Source organism: Synchiropus splendidus, chromosome 6 (assembly GCF_027744825.2).
Source record: "Synchiropus splendidus isolate RoL2022-P1 chromosome 6, RoL_Sspl_1.0, whole genome shotgun sequence".
Lineage (NCBI taxonomy): Eukaryota > Metazoa > Chordata > Actinopteri > Syngnathiformes > Callionymidae > Synchiropus > Synchiropus splendidus.
In genome coordinates, this window is record NC_071339.1 from 2,894,495 (window position 1) to 2,906,681 (window position 12,187).

General features: G+C 39.7%; 1 protein-coding gene across 11 annotated transcripts in view; it reads right to left on the bottom strand.

The window, feature by feature from the left end:
• cacna1da (calcium channel, voltage-dependent, L type, alpha 1D subunit, a) overlaps positions 1–12,187 on the bottom strand; it is a 47,727-nt gene that overhangs the window by 17,237 nt on the left and 18,303 nt on the right. For 3 of the 11 annotated variants that reach the window (XM_053869038.1, XM_053869031.1, XM_053869030.1), the window contains exons 9-29: positions 11,923–12,092; positions 10,177–10,251; positions 9,208–9,295; positions 9,101–9,127; positions 8,678–8,838; positions 8,232–8,457; positions 7,938–8,145; positions 7,406–7,526; positions 7,005–7,092; positions 6,896–6,926; positions 6,667–6,821; positions 6,462–6,591; positions 3,727–3,786; positions 3,591–3,650; positions 2,233–2,339; positions 1,754–1,841; positions 1,560–1,667; positions 1,424–1,476; positions 1,196–1,342; positions 914–1,115; positions 582–740 (exon numbers count right to left, since the gene is read on the bottom strand). In XM_053869038.1, the coding sequence (XP_053725013.1) occupies positions 582–740; positions 914–1,115; positions 1,196–1,342; positions 1,424–1,476; positions 1,560–1,667; positions 1,754–1,841; positions 2,233–2,339; positions 3,591–3,650; positions 3,727–3,786; positions 6,462–6,591; positions 6,667–6,821; positions 6,896–6,926; positions 7,005–7,092; positions 7,406–7,526; positions 7,938–8,145; positions 8,232–8,457; positions 8,678–8,838; positions 9,101–9,127; positions 9,208–9,295; positions 10,177–10,251; positions 11,923–12,092 (2,464 nt within the window). The remainder of the gene's footprint in view (positions 1–581; positions 741–913; positions 1,116–1,195; positions 1,343–1,423; positions 1,477–1,559; positions 1,668–1,753; positions 1,842–2,232; positions 2,340–3,590; positions 3,651–3,726; positions 3,787–6,461; positions 6,592–6,666; positions 6,822–6,895; positions 6,927–7,004; positions 7,093–7,405; positions 7,527–7,937; positions 8,146–8,231; positions 8,458–8,677; positions 8,839–9,100; positions 9,128–9,207; positions 9,296–10,176; positions 10,252–11,922; positions 12,093–12,187) is intronic. The other 8 variants (XM_053869034.1, XM_053869033.1, XM_053869037.1 and 5 more) reach the window with 4 other exon arrangements.

Here is a 12,187-nt window from a genome sequence, read left to right on the forward strand (position 1 = left end):
TAGCCACCACTTTCACAACCGAGATCACATAGGTTGGCAGTATTAAGTATTTACGCCATGCCATACCCTGTTGCGCGAACCAGGGGGTTCAAATTTCTACTTATGCTTGGCATATTTATGCACACCAGTGAGACGACTGCGTCTTCTTGTGTCGATGAACTGACCCCTCTGTGGTGCTTTGTGACGATCAAGATTTCAATTTTGTTTGCTTACTGATTAAGTTATTATTATGCGGGAACTTCAGTACTTCAGACAGACCACTGATTTGATTTATTTTGCTATTATTTTAGGATTATCAGGAGAAAGCAATAGTCCCCAGGGCGCTCAAAACAAAAAGTATTGTCACTCACAATAATAATAAAAAAAAGAACTAAAAATACACAACTTGAACAGTTTTCCCAGCATTTTTTAGGTATGGTTAAATAACATCTTTGTTTGATTACAAACCATAATTAATTAATCACACATTTTTTTAATCGCCTGACAGCAATAGAAACAACACAACACAAAAAGATTGAAGTGCAGCGAGGGTTCAACAACCAAACTTGATACTGTTGAAGAACATTTAACGTTGGGCTCACCTGTACAGCCAGGCAGAGTGTGTTCAGCATGATCAGCACAAACATGATGTACTCAAACCCAGTGGAGTTCACCACGTACCAGAACTTGTACTGATATGGGTTTTTGGGGATGTACCGCCTCAGTGGACGAGCCTTCAGTGCATACTCCACACACTGACGCTGCACACAAACCTTGGTGTTACTTAAAACCTCTAAAACCATCAGTGTGAGACAAAAGCAGCTTTGCAGTCACAGGCAGTTCACGCCCACAAATATGTCGGATCATTAAATGCTAATTCCAGTCATGCAATCGAAAGCCTTGACTTTTAATTAATATAGATTTGACCACCAACCTGGTTCTTGTCAAGTTCACAGTTTTTGTACTCTTTCTCTCCTTGTTCCTGGAATGTCACGATCACGAAACCCACAAAGATGTTCATCATGAAGAAAGCGATGATGATGATGTAGATGATGAAAAAGATGGAAATCTCCACCCGGTAGTTGTAAATGGGGCCGAGGTTCTCCCTGTTGGAGTCGATGGCCTTATAGAGCAACCTGGAAGGAGCAAAAAAAAAGATGAACTTATGGACATTCAGACTAGGACGTCTTCAATATTTATTTGAATGGCGTCTTACGCAGGCCAGCCTTCGAAAGTGGAAACGGTGAACAGCGCCATCATAGCCATCAGCACGTTATCAAAGTTGAAGTCACTATTGTGCCACACCCGTCTGTGAATCGTTGGCTGGTTCACGTCTCCGTCTTTATACAGGATGAAGGTGCCTCTGAAGACGTCCATAGATCCATGAAAGGTCAACGTCAGAAACGTTTGATGATTGTTCTACTTTAAAGAGAGGTGGACATACTTGCACTCTTCTGGGCTGGACTTGGCTTCATCAGTGCAGCGATAGAACTTTCCCTGAGGAGGGGAAAAGGTGTTATTGAATAACAACAAAAAAGAACAGTAAATAAATGATCAAAGGATTGCTCTGCCTTTCTGACCTTGAACAGCTGCACCCCGATACAGGCAAACATGAACTGTAGCAGTGTGGTGACAATCATGATGTTGCCGATTGTTCGAATAGCTACAAACACACACTGGACCACGTGCTGCCGGGCAGAGATGAAAGCATATCAACAAACTGCTTAACAGGAGAGGACTCTTTCTTGAGGCAGCAACTGAGACTGAGTGGCACCTTCAAGCCTTTGGCTCTGTTGATGGCCCTCAGGGGTCTCAGAACACGAAGGACCCTGAGAATCTTCACCACCGAGATGGCAGAAGACCTGCAATGCAGAACAAAGTTAGTTGCATTTGAAGCGCTGAACTAACTAAATCACGTGTTGATTGCTTATCTGATCAGTTTCTGTGATCAAAAATCCATTTAAAACCACCATCACTGTTAGAGAGTCACCACACTCTGCCCATGCTGCTTTGTTTTGGAGTTTGCTTTTGCAGAAAACGAGCATTAGCGGATCATAAATAAATGTGCAGATTGCTGATCTGATCTAAGTCAGACTCTCTAAATGGAAAACCTCTGCACTGATCTGCCTCCACGTTTGGTAGAAATTGGGGATAAATGGTCAGATGCGGACAAACATGAAGACTTCAAACAATAGAAATTTGTAGCCTGTGACCTCTGGTCAGATTAATACGACACAAAAACACACCACTTACTGAATCCCAAATGAGACAAGGGAAACTCCCACGACTAACAAGTCCAGGAGATTGAAATAATTCCTGCAGAAGGCTCCTTTATGGAGAAAAGCGCCATAGGTTGTCATCTGACGAAAGAAGACATGAGTCAGAGTGGCAAATGACAAAGGACAAAAACACCAATATACATAATCTTGCACACATTACACACATTATCATCATCGAAATCACTCTCACACATTCATACTTGGAAAACATTTTAAATAAAGCTCTATCTCACCCACACTGCACTCACTTAAGTCAAGTATTGAGTCACACTTTTTCACACTCTTCAAAATCACTCTGTTCAGGGGTGGCGAGCCGGAGCAGTGAAGGAGTCTAAATCTATGATCGCCACCCCAACGGCCCTTTGGTACATGAATGTAGTAGTAAGTCATTCATTTCACAATCGACTAAGGGATGAGGCAATAAAACATGCATTTTGTTGCCATGACAGCGGCGATAAGTACCTGAAAGAGATCAGTTTATAGTGATTGGAAAGTGAAATGGCCTTACTGTCACATTCATGTGGACCGTCATCTTAAAGTACATTTTAACATGTTCTTTAATTGCTGAGAAATAATGGGAGGCAGCTCCCAATTCAAATTTCAAAAGTTAAGCAGGCAGAGAAGAAAAACCAGCCAAATTAACTCTTCAGTCAAATAATAAATGTAAAGAACTCATTATCTAAGAGCATATAAATGTGGAGTGAGATCGAAATGAGGGTGCTAACGAGAGCGCCTCCAGAGTTTGAGCCACAGACTTCATCTTTTTTTGTCCCAGAAATGTCTGCAGAGACAAATCCACATTTGGATGCCCTCAGTCAGGGAAAGCAGACTGAACCATGCTCGTAGGAACATGGTTGGTTTTGCCCCCTCTTTTATGGATCATCAAAGCAGCAGTCAGTCAGAGAGCCATGAGGCCATGACAGGAGTTGATTTCTTCACCCCCCCTGAAATGACCTCAAATCAACTTCAGCCAATGCCTCAACAAAATCTGAATGCTAAAATTGGTTGCAGTGAAGAAAGAGTTCTATTGTCTGCAACATCACATTAATTTAGAGATGACCGCCCGAATGACGTGACACCCGGTGAGAAGAATGTAATGTTCATGTGATGTTTCCTTCCCCCTAACCTGACTCCATGGGTTTTTGCATTGAGTCAAATCTTATCATTCCGTGTGCAAAGTTGCAACTAGCAAACCTTTCACTATTTTTGTAAAAGAGGTGCCATGAAGAAGAAAGTAAATAAGAGAAAGGAAACAAACAAGCCAGGTTGTTGTGGCAGGTGACACACAAGGAGAGAATGCAGCAAGGCTCTCGTTGTCATTTAATAGGTTACCTTTAATATGATCTCAAATGTAAACATACTAGTGAAGACATAATCTGCATAGCCTAGGACCTGGAAGGCAACAACACGTTTGGACTGTTATTGGGAGAGGTTAGGCACAGCACGGACAGGGACACAAGACATTTACCTTCAATACGATCTCAACAGTAAAGATAGCCGTGAAAGCATAGTCAAAGTAACCAAGTATCTGCAAAAAGCAACGTAGATGTTTAACATAGACAGTTCATAGTTCAGATTTAAACATCATATTTTAACAAGAAGGAATGGAAAAATTAAGATTTGGCTGCTAGAACTGTGAACTTTAGTTTGCTGCATTCCAATCGATGTTAATTCAAATTATTCAGTGAAAATTACATCACTGACACCAAATATTTTCTTCAAAAGATTTTTTTAAGTCAAATAAAGTAGCAAATAAAAATGTTTTTTTTCTGTTTTAATTCATTCTGCACCAAATATTTTGGACCACCCACTTAATGCACACATTTTTACCTGACTGATTCGAATTGACAGACTGAAGTGTAAAATGGGACAAAACTTGAGACTTTGCACTGTTTGGTTTAACTAGACACAGCTGGCACCCTGATCCAGGTGTCTGTTGTAGTGATGAATGGATGGGTTAAGTAGTCTTGGTGAGACTCTAAGGTTGGATATGAAGACTGTCCACAACGTTGAAGAAAAATTCAAGTTAGCTCTGATTCTGAGACAGACCATTATGAAAAGAACAATGGTGACGTGGCAAATGAATGGGTCAAATCATTATTTGTGTAAACGTTTTGGTGAGCGTTGACTAGCTAATGCATAAGTGAAAGAAGAAATAGTACATAAAAGGGTTCAGGAAAAGAATTTGAGAGTCCCTAGAAGAAGAATATATGACCTGGATGCTATCAGCATTGCATTAACATGGTAATATTCTACAGCCAGTTACCACTTCCAGATATAGAAGCCAAAATGCAAGCCGGCTCATATTGGCGACATGAGGAGTAGAAATCCAAATTTTGTTGGAAACTTACAGGATCTGGATTTCCCTGTCGCAATCAAAGTATCAATTTAATGGAAATTTTGTTGTCTTTTGGGTGGTCCTAAATTTTTGGCAGCAAAAAAAGTAAAAATCCTATGTTAACAGAAGTTGTTGAACAGATGTTCAGGAAAGGCAACATAAAAACCAAAACTTTTTGTAATTGTTGCTTTTTTTTTATTGCTAAACCTTCACGGCAGTGAGATATTCAACTTACGTGAGAGTGATCCATACCTTTTTCCACAGGCCAAGACTTGAAGGCATACCACTGATGAAAACCATTTCTTGTAATGTCTAACATGAATTACTTGTCTTTCCAACACACTGGATGAAATGTACTTAAAATCCAACCTGACCGAAACAACAAGACGTTGCTAATAATCCAATTTTTAATCACTTAAGAACTGACATTTTCTTTTCCATTGCTTATTTTTCATTTATCATTTGCATCCATGTGAAAACTTGTTCAAAGTTCAATTGAGGACACAAGAGCAGCACAGCGCGGAAAGTGCTCATTTTTAGGCGACAAACTGTCACACTAATGAAACAGATGTATTTTTTTTGATACTAATGAAATCTTTTTTTCTGAGAAATCAATCATGAGAGTAAAATATGTCACCTCTAAATGTAGACAAGTCATTCCCTCCCATCATTAATCTGGGTCCTTACAAGAACACAACCCTGAATATGTAGTTTCATAAAAACAAAACAATGGAATATTTATTGACTTCAACGTGAAAAACAACGTGAATGTGTCTAAGGAGATAGGAGATAAAAGAGAACATGTTTCACTGAACATAAATAATATCTTCCAAGACGATTTAAGCAGCTTTTTTCTCCTTATGATGAATTTGATTAACTTCAGAGGTTTGTTCCATTCATGATGTGACCATGAATAACATGAACAAAATGCTAGGAATTTAAATGTGCACAGTTTCACTTGTCTGCAAGTAGGGGTAGCAATGTTACGATATTACTGATTAACGGAGGCTACACTTTTCTTTTCAACTGGCAGCTTGTGTGTGGTAAGGTTATCACCATTTAAACCTAGCTTTATGTTAGCATTCCCAAATATATGCACTGTAGCCGCTGCTTTTCTTTCAGAGCTGTTTTGGCTCTGAATTTGATCAGATAATTTATGTGTGTTACAAACTTAACGTCTGAACAACATTGATAGAATTACACATTGTGGGATGTAATATTTTACTCATTTACTGCACTTAATTCGGTATTAACCAAGTTTAACACTTAAAGTTAATACAACATGCAAATACCCTATTGAATTACACTGCATAAAGATCCCTTTTTATGCAAAATAATGTATGTTTTAAGGCACCAGTACAGCAGATTCGGCAGTCACTACATTATATTTGTTCTTTGAAAAATGAACTGCTTTTGGTGCCGTCACAACTGGACGAGCCAGCTGTTACAAGAATGGACAAGGAGCTCAATATTCCAGGTCCAGCTAAGGAGCAACAGAAGGAGGGAAAATGCTCATGAATAGATCAAATCCAAATGCAATCAAGCAGAGAATCAGGGCTTGCTCACTGCAAAAAAGGTGACATTGGTCTGAGATGAATGATGTTAATTTTTTTCTAGATAAATTTGTCTCAAACTTTAACTAGAGAAAGACTGGACCATGACTAGTCCATCTTTATCCATCTACAGTAGGAAAAAATGTCCTGGAATCACTGTGGGTTGTTTGAAACTAAAATACAAACACAGATGAGAGCATAATAAGGGATCTTTAAATGTCCACCTATTGCTTGGCCCTTGATAATCATTCTATTTTATTTATTTATTTTTAACCACAAGTGAACAATACTTAAGTGGAAGGGTATACTTACAATATTGCGAGCAGAGAAGTTCCGGATCGGATCCTCAGCAGCAAGTGAGACGGAGCTGAGCATGATGAAGACTAGGATGAGGTTGGTGAATATGTGATGATTGATGAGCTTGTGGCAGAACACGCGGACCCTGGAGGTCAAAACACAACCTCAGACATGGTGTTCTTGTTGTTCAGCAGTTTGAGCGGGTATGAGTGTTTCTTACGGGTTTGTGCTGCTGAAGATAAAAAAGGCACTTCCCTCTGGGATTGGAGTTATCTTCTCCTTCTTCACCAGGTCGGAAATAACAGGCCGAGGCCCAGATGGCACCTCAGGGTCATCCTCATCCCCAACAGTGTCATCATTGTCCTCTTCGTCCTCCTTATTTTCCCAAAATCAAGTCAATGTTTAGACACTTTTTAAGGACTTGTCTTGCTTGAGAGAACACAGTATACCTTATCGTCCTTGTCATCATCCTTTTTGTCCCTGTATGAAGTAAGATTTTTTAATAAATAGAAGCTGCTGCATAAAGTGCAGAAAAATAAATAATAACAAAAAAATCACCCTTTCTTATCTCCTTCATCTGTGTTGAGAGACTCCGCATCAGCCAAGTTGTCAACAGCAATGGCCAAGAAGACGTTGAGCAGGATGTCTGCCTTCAGTCAAGGATATCTCACCGCACGAAATATGTTATTTACTGTCAACAAAAGGTTTTGCTCCGAGTAAATAACTGAGTGATTATTTAAATGTGTCCTTGAATGGCCAATGGGTATAACAGCCAAAACTTATTTGGAAACCCAGCAATTTTAAAATGTGTTGAAATTAAAAACAAGTTGAGTCAAATCATGAGCATGAGAAAGCCTAAAGTGACAAATAAATTCATGTAATATCATAGTACCAAGTGGTTAGATAAACACTGTTGGAGATATCATAACGCACAAGAGCTTTCTGAACTGCAAGGATACAGTTTCCACAAATGAAGAGGATGATGAAGTAGAAACACACAATCATCCCAGAAGAAGACGGACCTCCGTATGCCATGATGCCATCGTACATTACAGCATTCCAATCTTCTCCTGTCAGAATCTGAAAAGTCATATTTTGGCAAACGTTATATACATTTGCTTAGCAATTTCACCACTGCAAATCCCATGCATTACATAAATGTTGAGGCCACAATATTTCTGGCCAACTTTAGTTCTCTCTCTTTGGCTGCATCATCTTCAGTCAACAGTAACCTTATTTACTTTGTTATCCTGTCAGCTAATGACACCAAACACTGCCAAAAAGTCAAAGTCAAAGCCCCTAGGCAAAATAAAGGGCACCAGAACCAACAACCAATTCCATTATTCAGATCTGAAACAACAGTGCTAGCTAGTAAAATAATCACTCACATCACCACACTCGTCACACAGCATCATTGAAGATCATACTGTTGCAATCTAGAAATCCAACACTGATGAGTGAAATCTTTTGCAATGAAAATGACTGACAAACCTGAAACACTGTGAGTAGTGCCTGGGGAAAGTTGTCAAAGGTGCTCCTCTTGGTCTGAGTTTCATCGAAGTTGAACTTTCCGCCAAATACTTGCATGCCCAGCAGGGAGAAAATGATGATGAAGAGGAAGAGCAGCAGCAGCAGGGAAGCGATTGACTTCATTGAGTTCAGCAGCGAGGCCACCAAGTTACTCAGTGACTGCCAGTGACTGGACAGAATGGGACAGAAAAGACATCAAATGGCCAAAATGCAACAAAATAACATTCTCCGTCAAATTGCTAGTGGCAGTCGTACCGTGTGACCTTGAAGATTCTCAGCAGACGAACGCAGCGGAACACAGAGATACCGAGAGGAGACATGATTTCCAGCTCAACAAGAATGGTTTCTGTGATTCCTCCGCACACCACGAAGCAGTCGAAACGGTTGAACAGTGAAACAAAGTACGCCTGCAGCCCAAGACTGTACATTTTCACCAACATTTCACACGTGAACAGGGCCAGAAGCACCTTGTTGGCTACATCTGGAACACAAACACAGTCATTATTGATGTAACGTGTAAACAGACAGAAGGAAATTATGTCTGAAATTGAGACACAAACAAATGATAATCAGCAGAAGTGACAGAAAAAAGGATGACATTGGATTAATTATAAGATAATAAATAAATTATAACATAATAAAATGGTGACAGTTAAGAAAGACAGTAGGTTTTTAATAAAATTCAGTTGTAGATGTCATACCCTGTACTTCAGTCAGCCACAGTGGCTGGTTGTAGTGCTCAGATGAAATGGTCAACGTGTTGAGAAACACCAGGATGATGACCAGCCAATAGAAAGGCACCGATTTAACAGCCAACCGGCACTTTCTGCGGCAAAATCTGTTCATTCGACGCCAGCGCCGACTGCAAGAGGAAACATTGAAAACACTCAACAAATTAGTTTTCAAGATTACACAGTCAGCACACTGTATCAACACAACAGCAAACTCAATTTTATTTGATAAATAGTGATGGTAGTCAGGGTGCAGGGAAAGAAAACTTGAAGAGTAGACATATTTCACCCATAATGTCCCGTAAATTTTGTAAGAACACTAAGCAGAAATAATAATTAAGAAAGGAGTTGAACGCATGTAGAGAAGATAAGTAAAAGTGGGAATGTACTGACCTGAATTTTGACTTTGATATTTTTTGACTGAAACATAAGGCAAAAGCCTGAAGTTAGTTACACTGAATAATGTGTGACAAAACACGATAATAATGTGAAAAACTCACCACAGCGGTCCACAGCATGGAGTCTTTTCATCCTCCCCATTTTGATTCTCTGTGTTTACAGATTCTGTTTCACTGGCTGGAACACTCGCTGTAGGACACCATAATATAATTACTGCTAATACCCTGGATGCTTGTTGAACAGTTGAACCCCAGTAAAAGGAAAAAAACTCTAAAAAATATGTCTTTTTTTGTCGAGCCATTTTAATGAAGCTGTTGTGAATTGCCTGAGCTAATCGCTCTCCGGGGTGTTGCTGCAGTTTAGAAACTGCCCAATCATATGGAGGGAGATAAGCACTGTGGGTCTGCATCACTGTCATCATTAGTATCATTTACAAAGTGCTGAGAGGGGGCAGACACGGGACAGGCCAGTGGACAGCTGCTTCTCGAGGGCTGACGGAGACAGACAATGAGGAGTTGAGGGAAGGAGGGAGAAGGGTGAGGAGGACAAAGCTGTTTAAGCTGTCTCTGAGACACAACCCTCAATGTCCCACTACACTCAGAAGGACTTTACAGACGGTTGATGATTAACCGCATGAAACGTCTCTCTGCTTTAACTTATAGGAGAGAGGGCGGCGTGTCGAGCACTCGCACTGGTGCTGCTTAACTCGTGTAGAAGCGTCGGCTTTGATGCTTGAGCGATCAGACAGCCTTCAGCTCCGAAAATAGTGCTGAGTGCTGGAGTAGCGATCTGGGTTTAGCCCTGATTTCTTCATTCGTACCAATTCCCTGCTTTTGAAAAGCCAGCATAAAGTAGGTTAGAGATGGTGACACTGTAATTTTTATTGATACATATAGCAAAGAAATTTGGTTGGTCCAAGGTGTGTTCCATACAAATAAATAAAACATATACTGTCCACTCTATATCAGCTTTTTTATCAGTCAAAATCATAAAATCTCTAAAATGATGAGTATTTCGATATTTTTGTGCCATCACAAAAGAGAATACTGGAGGGAAACCACAGGATTTACCATGAGTGTCGGACGACTGGCTGAACCACCCAAACCTTCCTTTCTTCTTCTCAGTAAGGTCAGCCAGAGTCACACCTTCATGTGAAATGCATGCAGGCCCATGCATTCAGACACAACGGCACAGCGGGGAGACATGGAGGGCGAGAATGTGAAGCTATCAAAATGGGTCAGAGCACACAAACACCACAGGACATAACAGGTTTCAAAGTATCAATATCCAACAATGACAAAATCAGCAGGGGCCAGAGGGCTGTAGACAGTGAGGAGAGCGGAACACGGATTGCTGTCAGTAAGACGTGACACATCCCTGTACTAACATGCTACACTACAGATTTTTATATTAACATGTTGGTAGGGGGCAAGTGTCACCACAGACAGACACCAAAAGCCGAAATGGAAGCTGCAAAAACAACATGAAACCTTCCTTCTCAGAGACAGTTGGAGTAAATGTCTGCAGGGATGCTGCTGTACCGATGAGACAATTTAAAGCCAAAACCAGATGAGATGCAAAATGCGACGAGTCAGCGATGAATGAGGAATGAACATTTCATTAACAAGCCGTTAGTTTGCAGGCTCGGGTAAAGCTGACTTAGTGATTCTGCTCGCTACCAAAAGGTGAAGCTGTCACAGTTTCTCTGTTGTGCTGCTTAAAAAGAGGATTTGGATTAAGAGTTTCTTCAACTGCTCGTGTAATATGTTTCATTTCCGTCCTCCACTGATACACAGCTGCAGCTACTGATATACACTGTGCTCACCACATGACCCAATTTCATTTGTGGCATAGAAATGAACTCAGTCCCATCAGAAATATGTTAAATACACTCACAAACTTGCAAAACCTGCATAAATAGTATACATTGACACTTGTCACTTCCTAATAGAAGTAAGTGATTTTTTGCAATGCAAAAAAATATAAAATGCAAATACAAATATATGTAGCAACTACATTATGTCCTTCTGTTATCAAGGTATTATATGATTATTGTCACTCCTAATGCTTTTTGCTAATGAAAAAGTAAATAGTTTGAGGAAAAATATAAAAGTTGAAAAATATAGAAAAGTTGCAGTATATATCAATAGTATTATCATCCCCAATACTAACGAAGCCAAGTAGTCTAGAAGGTCTGCTGGAATAGTGTTCACAGACATAAGACAGAAATAATTAAACATCATCTTTGCTGATCTATAAGAAAAAAAATGCAATATATTTTAGAAACTTATCTTTAAGAAAGCCGTACTGATTTCCTTTTCTTCAAATACTAATAGTGTGACAACTGACAACTATCATTTAGACACAATATATGATAGCTAGTTAGACATATGACTCCAACCACATGGACAAGGCAAACTGTATTAACATATGCAGTATATAAACATCAAAAATCATCTTTCTGATCTTCATTATTACCATTATTATTGATTAGATTATTATTATTATTATTATTTTATTAATTATTATTATAAAAATGTTTATTTGTTAACAAAAAATAGTAAAAAGATTACCACATGAATAAAAAGGTGGTGTTTTCTGATCAAGCAAGGACAATTAATATTGAACACAGCTTCAACACTTATCCAAACTGTATTAGGAAGACAGCACAAAGCGTCAGGTGTCAGGCACACTGGTGTCTGACAGCCAGAAAGGAAAGGGGGAGCAATCAAGGAACATTCATTATCTGGCTTTAACTCATTATTCCTTAACGCAGTCATAACACCGACCACATAAAGGGTGAGGGAGGTGCTTACGGTTGCGTTTGCACTCCTCATCAGCCTCATCCTCGTTGTCAGGGTCAATGTCTTCAGCCTGAGTGATCCAGTCCAGATAACCCTTCAGATCTTCCTCCAGCTGCTGCTTCTCACGTAGCTTCTGGAAGTCTCCACGAGCTTTGGCCTTCTCCCTTTCTTTGGAGAACTCTCTAGAGTGGAACAAACAGAAATCACCTATCTCATGTCTAAAAAGCTCTTAATCACAGCACACTAAAATGAAATCTTAACTGAAAATAAACGGAAT